Here is a 19,095-nt window from a genome sequence, read left to right on the forward strand (position 1 = left end):
ATTTTGAGATATTTTATTTTTTAATTTTTTTAATTGTATCTGTGCAAGGATTATTTGAATGAATCATTTTATTAAAAAAAAGAAAAAAGAAAACCAGTGACAGCCCTTATATTCACTAATTTGCAGATATATTTAATGTCAATGAAAATTTTTTTTAGTTTCCCAAAAGATACCCTATATTTCTTTTCTAGTCAATTTATACTCGTTTCCTATGCCCCATGCCTCATTCAATCACTTCTCAGAGTTCCTCCTTGTGTTTCTATCCAATTTTTTATTCAATTGTGGTGGAGTTTGACAATGAACTGTGCATAGATATTTCTATGCAAGCATTGCAATCTGACACAACTTTTGCCTTGTTAGGCTCTCCTATTTGCACTTTTTTTATTTCCATTTCCGCTTAAAGACAAATGATGCCACTGTGCAGGACCATACATGGGTGAATTGTTGCCTTTCTAAGATCACTCGGTCTCCTCTGGTGTGCCGGTGGGTCCTGCCTAATAATTTCAAAGCCAGAGATGCAATCTATGTAGTTCCTTTCTGAACGGGCAGGCAAATGTTTAACCCAACCATCATCATCCATACAGCAGAATGGTCAAACTGGATTTATGTGGTACGCCTGACATCTTTGTCACTGTTCAAAAAGATCCAAATCTGTGACGGTATCTGTCCTCAAAGTCAAGCTTGTCTAATAATGAGGAAAAAATATCGCAATAAAAAGCAGTAGCAATTGCCGCTGCTCTTTCTGTTCTTCTCTTCTATTTCTCCCTTCTCCGTATTCCTTGTGCTGAACCACTGTCTTATGAACTCGTAGGGGGTCTTCCCAACTGCCAGACATGGGGGATGCTGGAGAAATTCAACTACAAATCAGAGGTTAGTACTTCTCTCCTTATCTTTCTCTCTTTGAGCCCAACTTGGTTCCTCTTTTGAAAGTGTTGAGAAATCTAAATATAATGGTTTATTATCTTTATTTGTTTGAGAGAAAGCCCACTCAACTGGAGCTCTTTGAGAGGCTAGCTACTTAAGGGTGCTGAAGCGCTCCCCATTCGGTCTCTGTTCTCTTTGTGACAGTTCTTGGCCCAAGAGTGCTTTGGATCATCCAAAGAATCATTGGTTGCTCCCATGGATTCACCTAAAACATCAGTCCCTTCAAACAGCAAGCCTGTGAATCGTGTGAGATGGTGTGGAAGTCTAGGAATCGTGTGGTAATTGCTTGCATCTACTAGTATGTCTGGTAGTCACTTGAATCCAATATTAAATCCATTTGGTTGCTCACAGGTGTGAGAAGTGCATAGAGCTAGCATAGCATCATGTGTTTCTAGTTTTTGGAGTCCAAAGTTGATAGAGAGTTAGATTTTTGGAAGTCAGCAAGACAAGAGAGTTAGGAGTTTGGAAGTTCAAACACGCAGGTATGATAAATTATAGCCAAAGTCATATGTAGATGCTGACATGATGGCTATGGTCAAACAGATCTATGTTCAAACACATATCGTCAATGATAAAAATCTAATTAAACACAATCATTTCAGGGTTTCAACTTTGGAAAAATAATTTTATTTTTCTTACTGCTGTCACCAATCTTACTTTGTAAGAGCTGCAAATCCTGTGCAAATATGAGATGCATGGCCATATACCAATGCAAATATTCATCTCAATCACATAGATTTACTTGCATGTGTCCGATTGTCCAAAAGAATGGACAGCTTGTTGGACTTCTATGATTCTTGCATCTACCATCTTGCGATATTAGAGGTCGAGGCATATATTGCCTATGTAGTTGTTAATCCAACATAGACAACTAAATAGCAACGTTGCCATTGCTACTTGATTTAGTATTCAATTGCTTCCCACATATATAAAATAAATTATTCAACTTATAATGCCATATTCAAAGAAGAAAAATAATTTTTGTTAGCATAAATTTTACATGACAGATGGACAACTTTATAAACTTAAGTTAAATGTGTCAATTATCAAAATTTTGTCTTTTTTATTTGTCTAACGATTATATCTTATCATTAGTGATGAAAAATGCATATTTTCACAGGCTTTAGAATCTTCGGAGGTCTGGTTACATTTAAGACGGAGCCACGGAGGTCCAATTAATTTCGTATTAATATGTTAACACTTTTTTTTGAACTGGTCCACCACCTAGCAAGTTGTAGATGAACCATATATTATAATACATATCATAAGTCATTCGAGTATGAATTTTAATATCTTAGGTCCGTTTGGTTGAGATAAATCTGCTATAGAAAAATAAATCATATATCAGATTACCATATTTGATATAAAAAATAAAAGAGAGAGATAATAAAAAAATTGATAGATCCTATATTTATTTTTCAAATAGAGAAGGTAAAATAAATACAATGGGAGATTGGTATTTAGTAATTTTCTGAGTGGTGATAATCTATATTTGATAAAAATATCTTCAATAAAACTATACATGTAATCAATGAATTTATTTTGAAGTCTTAAAGAAAGATCTTTGGTAAAAAAAATTAAGATGCAAATAATATTATGCAAAGAATTATGTGATTATAGTCATTATATAAGAACTAATTGGAAATAACCATGCTATCATGGTATTAAAAGATTATTTTATTTAAAAGATATATAAATAAACTTTATCATATTCATATATAGAATTATCTCCAATCAAATGTAGTAATCTTTTTCTAATGTCATTTTTCGAATTAATTATTCCACCATCCAAATATAATAAAAATTATTTTCTTGTACAATCATTTTTACAGATAAATGATTCTAAAAAATTATTAGATTATCCCGTAATCTAACACTCTCCAACCACATGGACCCTTAGTTTACTGGATTTTCTAGGATTTTGAACTCCATAGTTAATTGATTGCATGGGAATACTAGTCCAGCTGCTTCTCCGCCGTGATGACATCACATTGATGCAGCTTCAAATGGTGCAATGAATCAATTTTCAAATAAGCATTCTAGCATTTAGCATGATCAACTATAATTACACAATTCATGTTTTCTCAAAAAATATATGAACTAGTTCATGGTATATAACACTCTGCATCCTCATTTGGACTATATTGGTGTTAAAATGTGAACTAATAGCATTATTTTGCATGTATGCTTTGCAATTCAAGGAGCTCAAGAACAATCAAGCCTCCATCAAGATGCAACTGCCAGCAACCAACCACTGAAACCATACTCCATGTTTAAACAATGGCGGTGGTGGCTCATGGTGGCTCTCAATATCTTCTTCCTCCTTGCTGGCCAAACGGTGGCCACCCTTCTCGGGAGGCTCTACTACAATGAAGGTGGTAACAGCAAATGGATGGCCACACTTGTCCAATCTGCAGGCTTTCCAATCCTCTTCCTTCCACTTCTTTTCTTCCCTTCATCCTCGTCTACCACCTCCTTTGCCAGTCCCCCCATCACTAAGATTGCATTCATATACATCTCTTTAGGCCTCATTGTAGCAGGGGATAACTTAATGTACTCCTATGGCCTCTTGTACCTGCCGGTCTCGACCTACTCCCTCATATGTGCTACTCAACTGGCTTTCAATGCAGTCTTCGCCTACTTTCTCAATTCACAAAAGTTCACTCCCTTCATCTTCAACTCTGTCATACTCTTAACATTCTCGGCCGCTCTCTTGGGGATCCAATCCGATTCGGATGATTCCACAAATGTTCCTAAAGGGAAGTATCCACTAGGATTTGTGTTGACACTAGGAGCATCAGCCACCTACTCACTAATCCTCTCTCTAATGCAGCTCACCTTCCAAAAGGTTCTGAAGACCGAGACATTCTCTGTTGTACTGCAGATGCAGATTTGTACATCGTTCGTTGCAAGCATAGCCTCTGTGGTAGGGCTGTTTGCCAGTGGAGAGTGGAGGGAGTTGCAGAGGGAGATGGATGGGTTTGGGAAGGGGAGGGTGTCATATGTGATGACATTGGTTTGGACTGCAGTGGCTTGGCAGGTGGCCTCTGTGGGGGTAGTAGGTTTGATTTTTGTGGTGTCCTCTCTATTCTCTAACGTGATCAGCACCTTGGCTCTACCTGTGGTGCCAATCTTTGCTGTGATCTTCTTTCATGATAAGATGGATGGATTGAAGGTCTTGGCCATGTTGATTGCTATTTGGGGGTTCATTTCTTATATTTATCAGCACTATCTTGATGACAGCAAGTCCAAAAGGGCCACTAGAAGTGATACCAAGTATGGGTCAAGTGTCTCTATACCTCCATAGAAAAATAGAAGGTCACCTTTAACTTTCTTCTTCTCTTAGGTATGAGTTGGTTGGCTGTCTTCCTATCTTTCACTCATGTCAATCAGTGATTTATGTATTCAAAGAAAGATGCATATGAATTCTCTCAAAAGGAAGATATATGATACTGTTCTTTGTGTCATAAGTCTCATTGTTGATTGGCTTATATCTCGGAAGAGCTTAAAACATGCTTTGAACATAAATGTGAATATTATTTTCTACAGTTTATTTAGTGATGGTTCTTTGTTCAACAAAAACTCATTGCACCATGCTGATGAGATCTAGGCAGGACTGAACTAGAGTTATTTTCTAACACCGTAGCGACAAAATCTCCAATTCACCTCTCCCCCGCACCACACTTGCATGCATGTATATGCACATGTATGCATGCATGCATGTGTATGTGGGTGCTAGAATTAGTTTTTGATGTCATGGTATATAATCTTTCATCACATAGCATATCCACGTTTCTTTACAATTTTTTTGGTAACCTCCATCCACAACTTGATAACATTGGAATATAATCCTATAAGAAGGAAACAAACAAAAAACCTCAGGGAACCTCCCAAGGTTTGGATAGGATCCAATCATAATAACCAAATCCAAATTAGGTGTGACAAGAATGAGGAGAATATTTTAAAGGTGTGCTAGCCTTGCGTAGTCTGTGGTCATAAGATAATCCAATATCCCCATGACATTTACATCAAGCCATGGTAACAGATCTCATGTCTTCTGTACAAAAGAGGAGATTTCAAAATATCCCCTTTTTTTCCTAGAATTGATTTCCAAACTTGCAAAACAAACTTGTGAGTGATAAACTAAAAAAGCGAAAGTAGTTCATAATTTACAAATTACGATGACACCAGCACAAGTTATAAACTGTAAAAACATGATTAGCATAAAATCTTAAGATAATCATTTCTCGATACATTTCATATCTCTTGATCACTTATCTTTTCCATTGCAAATCTACTGCTTGACATAATAAAAAGAGCCATTAGATTCGTAGGAAATGTGGGATTGAAGTTTGCATTTGGAAAGAGGTATTGCAGTGGAGGACAAGACAAAGGAGGTTTTGTCCTATACTCCATCTTTCACCAAAAGCTCTCATTGTGATGCGTGATGAATGGAGCCTTCCAGGTCCCCATTTATTTGGAACAGATTCTGACAGCTAGGTTTGGATGGATTATGGCTGTCTTCATGCCTAGGAAAGTAATCAATGATTTAAGTCAAAGGAGAGGAGAAGATGCTGATGGATAAGATCAACAAGATTCGACAAGGAATTGGAGCAGGTAGCACTCGATGGACTAATCCAACTTCAGATGTTTCTGGCACAAGGAATGGTCACTATGTAGGTTCTTTGTATCACTGCAAGCAAGGGGTATCTAGTGCTTGTGTAATAGATAACTGATAGATATGCCTGCGAGCATTACTTGACAATATACAGAATAAGGTAAAAGGAGAAAAAAAGAGCAGCAGTTTATGAATGAAGAAAAAATAGCCCTTGTATGAGCTGTCTACAGCCTATAAACTCTGGTGACAATATTTTGAATTATTTAAAAAAAAAAAATCATATGGATGATTCTACCAACTCCAAAGTATTCCCAGTAACTGAGGTAACTATAAATATTCTATGAACAGATTGCATGGCTGAAGGGGCAATATTGATTTCAAACCCTCCAACACAGGCACTACCTTCAAAAGTTGAAGCACATGCCACTGAAATATGCTGAAACAATTCAACACACTGATTTTATAAACTCTCACAAATTATTCATGATTTGGGCAAAATATATGCAGATTTTACATGGATGACTATGTAGGTTGCTGATATCATTCTTGCAGTTGTTTCTGTTTGTGGTAGTTGTCCTTCCATATTTTTTTTCATGGATAATATATGGGTCTGTGATGATCAATGTCTGTTGTGATTTTAATTCTTTTAAGTGAAGTCCAATTCTTTTTGAACTTTCATTTAATCCTCCGCAATTTTTATAAAATTTATATCTTTTCGTATCCAAAATTAGGTATCCCCACATGGCAGACTGCAACTATTCATAAAAAACAATACAATGAAAAGTGAATAATGTGGCTGAACTTATTCTTGAAAAGCCACAAATTACTTTATAAATCTATTATTCTGTTTCAACCTCCTCATAACTATAGTTACACTGGAAATATATATTATTATTGCATGAGAATATATTATTCTCGATCAATATATTCTCATCTACCCAGTGCAAGTAAAGTCTATGGATCAAATGGATATAATTTGTCTCATGCAAAGTTTGCCATATTATCAAATCAAGCGATATGGAATGTACCGTACCATATCGGTTCGAGACTGGTATGCAGTGCTGTAAGCATACCGAATGAAGAGGTGTATTGACACTCAATATGCTGAACCGACCTAGTAGCGATGCAGTAACACAGTGGCACAAGTACAGGGTTTGGAACCGAGACGGCATACCTTGGTCTCATGATTCTACCAATGATCACTTAGATATGGTCAGAGATGATCTGCAAATGTAGGTGAACCATGATCACAACAATGGGATAACAATCCCAATTTCAATCTGGAAGCCATCAGAAACATAAGTGGAAAAGAAGGTTCAAGCTTCATGTGAATGCGGAAAAATAGCACCACGGTAATCATGAAAGCATCCATTGACTTTGAAAAACGTGAAAAAGTTTCATAGTCAATGCACTATCATAGCAAGTTCAATCATAGTAGCACTATCAGCTGAGTGATAGCAACAGCATATAAGTGGGTTGAAGCGGCCCACTAAATAATACACAATACCATGGGAGAGATCCTACTTTTAAAATGACATAGAACTCCACTCTCCAAGTGGCTAAACCAAAAAATTCTACCTCTATCAAAATCAGGAGTCTAAAAAAGTATATTTTTGAATTGAGTCGTAAAATCAACCACGTCGGTTAGACAGTTATTGCTGCTTTTGTTTTTGGAGGTTCATGGAAAATTATTGCTCACCAATTTATGGAGAAGCCCAGATTACTTTAGCTAGAGGTGTACATCTCATCGAGGATCTCCTGCTGCTTAACCAATGTGCCAGAACAAGTGCAGCAGTCCAGAAACCATGCATACAAAAGACCAATTAGATATTATAATTATTTACAGTTGAATTGGAAGTATTTTCAAGGTTCTCAACAAGGTCAGTAAACTCGAGATGGAGATGGACAAAATACCAGGGTCAGCAATAGCCAAAGATTTTACATTAGACGACCAACATGGTGTGCTCTGGGATACTTCTTTTGCAACTGGGGCCATTGCACAATAAATTGATCAGCTAGGCCTAACTTGTAGAGCAACAAGCCACTTAAGGAGAGCTTCCTAACTCTCGCAATGCTCTCCACATAAAAGATTGTTGACCATCTGAGGCCAACTACCTGCAGCAGTATAAGCTAAACAAGTTTGGTACTGAACACTGATGCTATGTATGATTATACTGTAAACCAAAATCTTTTTGAGTGTATTCATTTGTAGAACAGCAATAAGGATCACAAATATATATTAAAACCTAAAGTAAATCAAACATTCTCATTTGCAGCTGTCAACAACATGTAGAAGGAAGTCATTTGTCCGGTAAAAGAAATTCATAAGGTTAGTTCAAGAAAAAGAAGAAAAAAAAAAATCAAATGTTGTTTTGGAAAATATAGCTCCAGACGTTATCATAAAAGGGACTTCATACCAGCAAAATAATCTTTGTTTGGGAAGTACAAGGGTAGCCGCCAATGATTAAGTGTGACTAAAGTAGTACTAACCTTCAAAAGGTACGCAGAAACACAGAGTGGAATGCAGGTCCCGGGACCATTGCAGATAATCTGGATAAGAATGATAAGTGCTCTTCTGGTTCCAGATACAATAATAAATTGATGAAATGAGGGTCATATAATAATCATACCACTTGAGGTCTAATTCGTAATGTTAACCACAGTGCATGCACCATTGCAATCAAAGTTGTTCCAATGGAGGTAAAATAAGACTGACCCACTTCACGGCTTCGATAAATCTGCATGAACTGAGCAGCCTCTAACATATCTCTTCCACCATTCTGCAACATCAATCATTTGCAAATTCAGCTATGCAACAAGGTTACAGGAAAGATGGTTTAGATAGCAGTGAAAGAAACAGAATCATATACTTAAATAATGACTAGAAGAGCATTATTACATGTGCTACAGTACCTACAAGGGTGATACCAGATCATCAGATAAAAGTAATCTTCATTACATGAACAATAATGGATATTTACATTTTGGGCAAGCCATTTACCACATTTTGTATAAATGTTTCAGTTTTGCTCAAGTGCTTTTGCATCAATTACTGTATTTTTTTTTTAAGCTAAGGTAATTTATATGGAAGAGGAAATATGCAAATATGAATTTCAGCAGAAACCTACATGGCTAAGTAGATAAGCATGCAAGAAAGGTTTAAAGGTTTAATCATAAACTGTTAGCCAATTGACATCCAACCCTAGATCATGCAACGGATGAAAATGTATTCTGCAGCTCCTGCACAAAGAATAGATAAATCCCTTCATCATGATGAGTTCTGCATTTCTAACAAAAGTTAAACTCATGCTATAATGGCATACCTATCTCTATTTAGTTTTGTAAAAAATGATCTGTTGATCAAGTCTCTTCTTCCTTTTTTATAACATATATGAGAGGACATAGACGATCACAGAACCCCCTGTGGCTACAGTCTATACATTCCGCTAATTATATGAAATAAAAGCCAATTACTCGCATAGTGAATAGAGGCCAGAATATTGACTAAACAATAGTTGAATCTAGATATTAGGCAACAAAAGAGAACTACTCAAATATTAAGGATTTCAGAGTGTCCCTTGCAATCAGAACTAAAGAAAAGAATTCAAAAAACTCATGATTAGTTAATTAATCCCATGGTTTCAATATAAAGTTATAAACCAGCAATACCCATCTTAAAAATGCAGCTAAAAATGGAGGGACAACAACATAATGTCATTTTATAGAATTTGAGAACACAACTAAGTTTCAAAAATCCTCAGGATGGAAACCCTGTCACTGCAATCAAATATATGTTTTAACTTTCAGTTACATTTCTAATAAACTTGCAATCCTGACCCTTCATGTGAAAAGGAAAAAAATGAGCATGGATCCCTCAAAGAATACTGAAATACTTAGACACAGGTTTTCAGGGAGAAAAATGCTGAAGAAGTGCCATGCAAACTGTACCTCCCCCTGCTGGACCAACGACTCCTCAAAAACCCGAGCCTTTTGAAGGCTCATGTTATCAGTTGCAGCTGCAACATAGTATCTCGGCACAAATCTGTCCTTCTGAAGCACGTTCAAAATGCTAAGCATTTCTGCTGTGTGGCCTCCTACATATCCATTCCAGAAATTACCAGATAAATGAATACAGATATATATAAACATGAATTTCAGGATAATTCCTTTCTTCCTTCTCACATATCCACCGCATATTTAACCAAAATTTTCAATAAAAGCATATAAAGCATGAACTTTAAAAAATTTGGCATACATAGATTTATCGAATTTATCAATGCAAAATATATATATATATATATATATATATATATATATATATATATATATATATATATCCGAATTTGACATCCTAACCGTGAAAGAAATCTTCAAACAATAACGAAATCTATAATATGTTTTGGAAATTCAGCATACCTGACCCAAGAATAATGAGAGTTCTAACTCTCTCTGATGCAGAGGCTCTGAGGGGCCTTCCAGTCCAATACAGCACATATGCCACACGAATAACAATGGCAGCGACGAGAATTGGGAAAACATAGCAGAAATTTCCGCTAATTTCCTGCCACATATCTTCAAAAAAAAAAAAAAAAATCAAACTTTGAGGATCCAGCGATCCAAAATTTCGACAATTGCCTGCCAATCAAACATTTATTCATTGGAAAGATCAGAAGTTCACGTGAAAACAAATCTAAACGAGAGAATTTTGCTGAGGTCTCACCGGAATACGGCCACGCTTAGAAACCCTAGCTTTCCCCAGGTTCTCGTCGTCTTTCCCTAGAAGAAAGGGCAGAATGGATGTTTGAGCCTTCAATGAGCCAGTTATCCCCTATGTAATTGAGTATGTGCTTGGAAAACCGGCCGGTTGGCGTTTCTATTGGGTAACCACCGGTTATACATAGCAGTACCCCATCCGACTTAGGTGAATTCCAGGTCTGATCCAGAGTGGCATCGGCTCTGCAATTTAGAGTAAATTGAGTAGATTGGATCTGGAATTTTTTAGCTTGTTCTGTTCATTCAGGTTTAGATCCATCCACTTTGGATTCGGGTTATATCTTTCATGCAAGAATTGATGTTCTTTCACAAAAACGACCGTTAGATTGTGCCCAGACGGATTTTAAAGCACTCCTAAGATCGTCCAATGGATCTGTGTGAAGAAAGGTGAATTCTCCCTCTGTGAGAAAGATACAACCCGATCCATCCAGTTCAATGTCGATTGATGTGTAAGATATTAGTAATGTAGAAAGTCCTTCACAATGGAAGAGAATTTCTCTTTTATTGCATTCCTGATCTTTAATTTTGCACATCCAACATACGTAAATGAATATTATTATAACATAGTGTGTTTGCTTGATAGTCATGGTCCCATGGTTTGTGAACTTGCTTCATGATTATATAGCAAACAAAAAGATAGCTAATAAAACATTTCAGAATAAGTTCTTGCATATTAATTTTATTTAATTTTTTCCAATACACTCATGTCCTCGTAATTATATGTCCTCGTAACCCACTTTCTGGATTCAGCTCAGAAAAACCCTAGCCGTCGTTTGAACTTCCCGATTCGGCTCTGAAACTTAATTTCCTTATTCGGCCCCTCCGAGCCTTCCACCGATAAAAAAAAACAGAGGAAAAGCACGGGAAACACAACGAAAACGAAAAACCGAAAATTTAAACGGCAGATTGATAATTTTTTTTCCTTTTCCCTTATTTTTCTATTCATTTTTTCTCTTTTTCGGAGATCTGTAGGAAGCAAAGCACCTGAGGGAGATCGGAGGGGAAGGCCGCGCCGGTGACGATGTCGAGGAAGGGAATGGCGGCAACCGGTGGGAGGTGGCGGCGAGGAGAGCAGGGAGGAGGTCGGCGTCTCTCTTTATCGGAGATCTGTGGGAAGAAAACCACCTGAGGGAGATTGGGGAGGAAGGCAACGGCGGAGACCGGCGGGAGGTGGGCGTCCGCTAGGGCTCGGGAAGGGTTCGAAGAAAAGAAGAAAAAAAAAACGCGGCCGCTGTTTTGGAAAAAAGAAAAAAAAAAAAAACACGTGGCATGTTAAGAGAGGGTTAAATGACATAAAGATGTATTCACTAACTTTTGTATCCAAAAATAGCTCACAAGTTCACTTCTGATATGTACTCATCTTCTTTGAAACATATTTGCTTTTAGCTCGAACAAGATCAACTTTTTGTTGCGAGCCCAAGGAACAATTCCATGAGCAACGTAAAGACTAATGAGGATAGTTTCAGTTTCCATATGAAAAATGTTTCAGTTTGCTGTTCTGAGTGTGGAAGAATTGGTCATAAAACTGTTGGATGTCCCTCCTCCAGCTTTCAACTCCAACCCAACTTGAAGGAGAGCCTTTTTTTTTTTTTTTTTGGATAAAAAGAGGAGCTTGTTGCTAGATCCCAAATAAGAGAGTGTCATAGAGCATTACATCAGCTACAATAGCATATATACATCCCAACAAGATAAGAGTAAGACTATAACACAGAATCTGCAGGCCAACACCACAAACAAAAGATTGAAGGAGAGCTGGGAGGAGAGTGTCTGTCAGACTCCTCTTCCCTGATCCCCTCTCTAGGAGCTTGAGCTTGGTGCTTCTTCAAAGGTGGATGTCAGTTTATCTTTTGCTGCTGGTTCAAACAATGATGTGGGTTCTCTATCTTCTTCTCTACATCATGAGGGGGGCTAGTTAGAATTGTTGGCTGGCTACCGAGCTTTGTTTCATCAATGATGCTCGGCATTTTATTCGTTTATAAAAGCCGGAATATTTGTTGTTTTCTAGAAATTTGCATAGCTTGGAAGGTGTAAATCAGTTGAATTGTGCTTTTGGTCGATCTTTCAAATTGTAATGTTCTATACATGAAACAGGGTCTAAATAGAGGCACACTTATTTTGTGATGTGTTGTATGTGGGGGATCTAGACTTGGAGATAGGCTGCCCATAGTGTGTTTTATGATTCTATCAAAGAAATTTCTTAGATTCTTGTGGTTTTTTATACTTCTACTACTAGCCATGCATGTTGTGAATAACATATTCTTATTTTGTGGTTTGTTACAATTTACATTTCAAGATTCTTCACAATGTTGGATTCTTGCTCTCCACATATGTTATTTATTTTGAAAATAGGAGTTCCAGAGACAGACAGAAGTCTTGAGTACAATGATTTTTGGAAAGAAATAGAAATACAAGATTTCTTCACAAATCAACTATTTTTGAGGCACCAGGATCACAAGCTAGATGCTTTAGAAAGAGATGATGTTGTCACTACAAAATATTGAATTTGAAATTGGAGAACGATTTTGTAGCCATCTTTTTGATGGATAGACTCCACCTCTTGGTCCAAGGGTATGGGATATTCCCCATCAAACTTTTACTCTAAATGCTAATGACAATGCCTTTTTTGACTGGTTTCACTAATAGATATTGAATCCTCTCTTAAATCCCCTGCATCCAAACAAAGCTTTGGTGTTGATGATTTTCCGACCTCTTTTTTTTTTGCCTTCTAGTCTATTATCAAATTATCAAATCAGATGTTTATAAGGCTATTCAGCGATTCTTTGCAACTGATCATATGTCTTTCAAACAGAAAACCACTCTCATTATGCTTATTCCAAAGTAGGATCATCAATTTAGGGCCACACATTTCAGGTCCATTAGTTTGTGCACCATACTTTATTGCTAAGATACTTGAAAATAGACTCGAGATTTTCTTGGATAAGCTCGTTGATGCAAAAGGTTAATGAAATTATTTACATTTAAAATAAACGCTTACCAGCACTATAAGACAAGAATCTCCCGAGATAGATACCACTGCAAAAAATAGTATAGAATAAGGGATATATATGTATTTAGAAATTTTTCAAAGGCAAACATGCAGTATCCCATGTTCATAGGATACATAATAAGATACTTACTCAAGTGGGTACAACTCATCTTTCTATTACTTTCGGCCATGGGTCAGAGCCCTAAGCTATGGCTTTATAAATGACTCAACTTGCCATGTAACTTGAGTTATAGACATCTAAATAGGTTGGCTATCTTTTCATCTCTACTTATAAAGCTCCAAACAGCCCCTTAATTCTCATTTTGATCCTTTACCAAAAAAAAAAAACAAAAAAAAAATTATGATTTTGATCTTACCCGACCAAACACATTATCACAAACCAAGCCATTGCAATCATAAAGAAAGATACCAAAAATGAGGGCATGCATAGACCTAAGCTACTAGATAGGCGTCATATAAAGATGGCATGGCATATGGCATTAATTTGTGGGGTTGCTTCAGCATAGACCTGCACTAGTAAAGAGCTCCAATTCTTGTTTTCAGATGAAGGCCGCAAGAGTCCCACGAAAAATAACCACTTCACCAAAAGTCTCAACCACTAACCCATCTGCCCAACTGTTGTTCGCGAAGGGTCTCCACTCACAGCCACCATTCTACGTATTGAAGTAATAGGCAAAGAGGTTATGGTGTTTCATCTCCACTGTACCGCAAGATGGTGACGAGCTGTCTGCAATGTAGACACGTTACTACCAATGTCCAGCTAAGCTTGGTCCACCGGCCATCCTCATGACCTTGATAGCAAAAGATGCTCCCTCTCTTTGATCCAAAGCTTTGATCAATCATTGCATTGAAAACTATATGCAATTAATTTGGAAGTTTCTTGGTAGCACCAGCAATGGTATATTATTTTAGTGAGATTAGGTGAAGCACTTCGACTAAAATTGTATTGTCGATTATGCGTTGAAACATGATTCGGTGTATCTTAGGATGGGACAAATAGCTAATAAAACATGCTATTTGAGCATCCAATGCACTTTAATCATATTATTGCTGCCGGTAAAATGCATGCAACATGAAGTGAAAGGAATGCTCCCTCTTGGATGCATATAGAAGGCGATTAATGAAGGACTATGAGAAGAAATGGACAAAATTAAAATACAAAGCATCTGGCAGACAACTGCACTTGAGTTGTTGCAAGTCCAATTTACATAGAGGTGAACAGTGTGGTAGATTCGATGATCCTTTTTGCTGCTTATCATTGTAATAGTATTTTATGAACATCATATACTAATGTCCAAATTTAGTTTAAGGATATTTTATTTTCTAATTTTATTGGATGAATTTATACTAAATGACTATGAGCTATCTAGTTTATTATAAAAAAAATAGATAAGTCCTATTTTCGAGATATATAATTATTTTTGCATGGACAACTCATATATGCTTATTTACTCAAGTAGATTCAACTTATATGCATCCTTGCCCAAGAAAAAATTGCTCATATGATGTTAATTTATTCTTCACAAATATCATACTCATAAAAAGAATGATGATTACCAAAAACAAAATCACAAACTTATTTCTCCAAAAAATAAATAATTCTACTAAACTCAATATATATGTTGCCAGGTTTTTAAAATTAACATTCAAATACATCGGAGAGGTCGCAGGTCTTCCACCTATAACTTTTTTTTTCTTAAAGAATTGGTACACATTTAATATAAACATGCAATGGCATATGCTTCCTGTGTGACAATTAACAGCCATTATCATTATGGAACGACTAATTGCACATGCAATGATGCATCCTTTATTTTTTTCATTAAAATCGCAGCATTTATATAGATCTTATGTGAATATATTCAGAAGAATCGAAAAATAAAACATCTGTGAAAGATTAAGAGGTCGGCCTCACATGTATGTAAAGAATATTTTTGGTATGCTCCATAACATGGACGATCATCCAGTCAGCTTGCGTGGTGGATCCTCCACTTTTTCACCGCCCAAAGGTCCCCAGTTGTAAATATTTTATAACCTCGAAGCAATTTCTTTCCGAACTGTCACATCAAACACAACCGCCCATCGTGATCAACGTCAGCATCCACTCACAACTTTCAACGGAATTCAAATAACTTTCCAATTCGCTGTCACGTCATCTCTCGTAAGCGTTCTTGAAGTCAAATGGAGGCGCACCCCCTGCCAGAATCCACAAGCCCAGAAGGGACTCCGTGGGCACAAGTGCGCGGGTCCCACTTCTATGTACGGTACGTGCCAGACGCCCATTGCAGCTTTTTAACGTTCCCACCAACTCACCGTCGGCAATTAAGGCCGCCGTGATAACGACCCTGACCCCTCAAATTGGAACGTGATATGGAGGAAAAAACTAAAAGCTTTATTACATTAAAAAAAATATTTTATTTTTCAACACAAATTATTCATATGAGATCATTTTCTAAATTATTAAAATTTTTTGATCATCCAATTTTTTTTTTCCTGAAAAATGATTATTTTTCAGCAAAGATTATTCATTAGAGACCATCTACCAAGCCATTGAAATTTTTTTGATCATTCAGATTTTTTTTGGAGGTCAAATGATTCTTTAAATTGATCTTGACCATCTAAAAAATATTCAATTATTCATCAATAATTAAATTAAGTAAAAAAAAACTTATAAAATTATATTTTTGATGATTATGATGTTTTAGCCACATTTGTGTTTGCCGCATTTTTTTTTGATAAATATATATATTTATACACCAATATCATTTTTGTTTGGAATCCAAGGTCTTTGACTCTAGTAAATTTAGAAGCATACAGCTTTAGCAAAAAAAATAATAATTCATGAATATTTTATATTAAATCTTAGAAATTTCAAGAAATTGTTTGGATATCGGCATGTTATATCTGAATATGATTTCTATACATGATTTTTCCTGAAAATAAGTTAAACACCTAGATAAAAGAAGCTTCCTAATTATGAAAATTTAACATCATAAGATCTCAAGAAGACATAGATAAAGAAAATTACCTTCTAAATAGAACTGTTCACCTCAATCTCTCCTCCATCAAGTTTCTTTCTTATTGCTCCTCTTCAAACCATTCTTTTTTTTCTCAAGATCAATGAACAAGTGTCCAAATTATCAAAAAATGATTTGTACCTCATCCAAATAGACTTTGAAGCAAAACTTTCACTGCTACATTTTCATCTCTTTAAACCAACTTATAAACTAAATACATCTCTATGCAATTTGTCTTTTTCCTTGAGAGAGAAACAATCTATATCCACCTATGAGATTTCAAGTTGCATGTATCAAATTTATAAATAACCGTGTGTAAAAATTATTACTTCCAACTTAAAAAAAAAAAATTGATTAAGCCAAATTTATCATGGACCACTAATAATTTAATCATTTTTTTTCTCATTTTTCTCTGTTTCATGTCTAATAACAACACAACATCCGATGTACTGAATTTTTCTCCTTTGATCCTTTCAACTGATATATTATTAGTGGTCCACGATGAATCTGGTCCGGACAATAATTCTCAACTTTAGACAGAATCATAGCCATCTACTTGAGATGGCCCCATAAAATGTCTCCACATCATCCCATATCATACGGAGTACCCATTAAATATTCCCCTCTCTCATAAATATAACCAAAAGCATCGCACGCGCCAGAATTCCACTAAACTGGAATAACGGCTACCACGAAAAAGCTTTCACAAAATAAGCCCAAGTAATCTAAGGCTTATACAAATAAAAAAATTAAATTAAAAGAAAAACTTGACATTAGATGACTCTAAAATGAACTTTGGACAAAAAATTATATTAAAATACTTAACAAAAGGTGCAAAAATTCGGAGATAATAAAACTACTAGAATATTATATAGCTCATCCAATTCCTCCGTCCAACTTTGTTTCTAATTCCTATACATAAATTTTTCCAAATTTGAAAACAAAATCTTTCCAATAAAAGTCCTCGACCGGGTAAAAAGAGAAGAGAGATGAGGGTAAAACCGTCATTCGAACCGGCCGAAGTCCGCCAATTTTCTTGACCGGTTCCGTCGGAGCCAAGCGCCGCCGGCCGGCCCGTGGCGTCCGGGCAGCCGGTTGTGGTGGCTCACCGCGCTCCGGAGCTCGCCGGAAATACTTGCTTCGGCCGGCTTCCCCCACCGGCCGTTGGGGCCCACCCTCATCAGCGGGCTCAGGCAAACCGCGAAGCCGGAGACGCCGGCACGGCTGCCGTGGTGGGTGTAGGCGCCTGCCGGGAACCGGCGCATGGGCGTCGGAGTCGGCAGGCGCAGCCCGCTCGACGACTCGGTTGAGTACCCACTGGAACAATCCTCCGCCTCGTCGTCCATCGCCGGCGACATTCCCCGGTCGGACGCCCGGCACGACGGCCGGGCTATCCCCGACGTCTGCGCCTCTTCTGCCTCCGTGAAGCTCGGCGATTTCTTCTTCCGTCGGCGGCGGATCAGCGCCGAGAACCAAGAATCCGATCCGGAACCCTTCAAGCTCCCCAGATCGCTGTCAGCCTCCTCCGACCGGTGGTGGCGAAACAGGATCGAGAAGACGGAGAACTTCCCGGAGCGCCGGCGCCTCCCCTCGTCCACATCGCCACCACATCCGCCGGAGGTGGCGTCGAAGGTGGGGCCGACCTGGGGAGTACTAAAGAACCCGTGGTTGTAGTGGCGACCGACGGTCGCCGAGGCGTCGGATCCGACGGAACGGCGGTGGGAGACGTACGGGGAAACAGATCGGGGGAAGACAAGGGGCGGCGGTGGTTGGAGAGGGGTTTCCGGCCGCTGGTGGTCGGCGGGGGCCACGTTCTGAGAGGCGATGAGGGCAAGGAGTCGCTCCCGGAGGCAGGAGGCGCAAACGCCAACGCCCAGCTCGTAGGGGTGCTTCTTGCACTTCATCGCCACTCCACCTCCGTCGCCGCCGCTCCACCGTCGCTCCGCCGCCGCCCGCCCCACCTCCCTTTCCGCATCCGAGAGCTCGCCAGAGACGCCGAAACCCTAGAAGACAAAGTTTCGATTCGAGAATGAAACGAGATCGAGAGAGAGGAAAAATTGGAACCTCCCCTTCGCCTTCTTCTCCGACTCCTCGGGCTGAAATCAGGATATATTTAAATATAGGAATTTAATTAAAGTGATCCTCTGGAGCTATTTTATTTACACGGATTCCTTTTACTGAGACCCAAAGTAATAAGCTTGGGAGGTAATGGTGCTGTTGTAGTTTTGAATGATTAATATGGTCCGCAGGATCACGTAAAATTTTCTGCGTATAAGTGAATACCATTATGCATCACAGTGATTTAGGTGATGGAAAAGCGGTGATTCGAGTGATGGGGTCATTTGGGCCGTTGATTATATAAGACTCACAGGGTACAGCACAGCCCCAATTTAATTAATGACTGCCATTCAATTTCTGGGTGGCAGCGTCTGTTGCTGACGTCAGCATGTCGCATGGTTACTGATTGAGGTTGTGAAATGTTGTTGTGTGGTCCGTGTCCACGTATTGTTCTGCCACTGAGTATGCTTAATTACAAATATAGAATTATTTATTAAATTTGGAGAAAAATAATAAATTTAATGAATGAGTTTTTTTTTTCTTTTTCTTTTTGATATAAGCCGGAGGCATAGTCCATAACTTAATCAAGTTCTAGAGTAACATACTCCATGAGCGCCAGCATATAAGACATAATTAAGTTTAAAAAGGAACAAACTATCCATCCAAAAAGCAGCTCTAATCCTATGCTTTTGCTGCCA

At 37.8% G+C, this 19,095-nt stretch overlaps 3 protein-coding genes across 10 annotated transcripts; 1 reads left to right on the forward strand and 2 right to left on the reverse strand.

The window, feature by feature from the left end:
- Positions 1-704: 704 nt before the first annotated feature.
- Positions 705-4,394, forward strand: LOC105059564 (probable purine permease 11). The gene is made up of 2 exons (XM_010942898.4): positions 705-870; positions 3,126-4,394. Exons 1-2 carry the CDS (start codon positions 834-836, stop codon positions 4,229-4,231), a joined length of 1,143 nt encoding a protein of 380 aa, XP_010941200.1. The 5' UTR covers positions 705-833; the 3' UTR covers positions 4,232-4,394.
- Positions 4,395-4,693: 299 nt separating this feature from the next.
- On the reverse strand, positions 4,694-11,532 carry LOC105059563 (uncharacterized). 8 transcript variants are annotated; one of them, XR_012137524.1, is made up of 10 exons: positions 11,300-11,531; positions 10,263-10,498; positions 9,959-10,114; positions 9,491-9,636; positions 8,173-8,322; positions 8,033-8,092; positions 7,457-7,657; positions 7,242-7,303; positions 6,576-6,766; positions 4,694-4,981 (listed from the first exon to the last, which is right to left on the reverse strand). XR_012137524.1 is itself a non-coding variant. In XM_019855426.3 (8 exons), exons 3-7 carry the CDS (start codon positions 10,110-10,112, stop codon positions 7,481-7,483), a joined length of 687 nt encoding a protein of 228 aa, XP_019710985.1. In that variant the 5' UTR covers positions 10,113-10,114; positions 10,263-10,498; positions 11,300-11,532; the 3' UTR covers positions 6,896-7,306; positions 7,457-7,480. The 8 variants fall into 8 exon arrangements, 4 of the variants coding, with proteins under 4 accessions (XP_019710985.1, XP_010941196.1, XP_010941197.1 ...); XR_002166248.3 differs by having other exon boundaries at positions 4,694-6,766; positions 7,242-7,306; positions 11,300-11,532; XR_002166247.3 differs by having other exon boundaries at positions 4,694-6,766.
- Positions 11,533-17,187: 5,655 nt separating this feature from the next.
- On the reverse strand, positions 17,188-18,458 carry LOC105059565 (uncharacterized). The gene has a single exon (XM_010942899.4). The coding sequence runs from the start codon at positions 18,241-18,243 to the stop codon at positions 17,344-17,346; it is 900 nt and encodes a 299-aa protein (XP_010941201.1). The 5' UTR covers positions 18,244-18,458; the 3' UTR covers positions 17,188-17,343.
- Positions 18,459-19,095: the final 637 nt, after the last annotated feature.

Source organism: Elaeis guineensis, chromosome 16, assembly GCF_000442705.2.
Source record: "Elaeis guineensis isolate ETL-2024a chromosome 16, EG11, whole genome shotgun sequence".
Lineage (NCBI taxonomy): Eukaryota > Viridiplantae > Streptophyta > Magnoliopsida > Arecales > Arecaceae > Elaeis > Elaeis guineensis.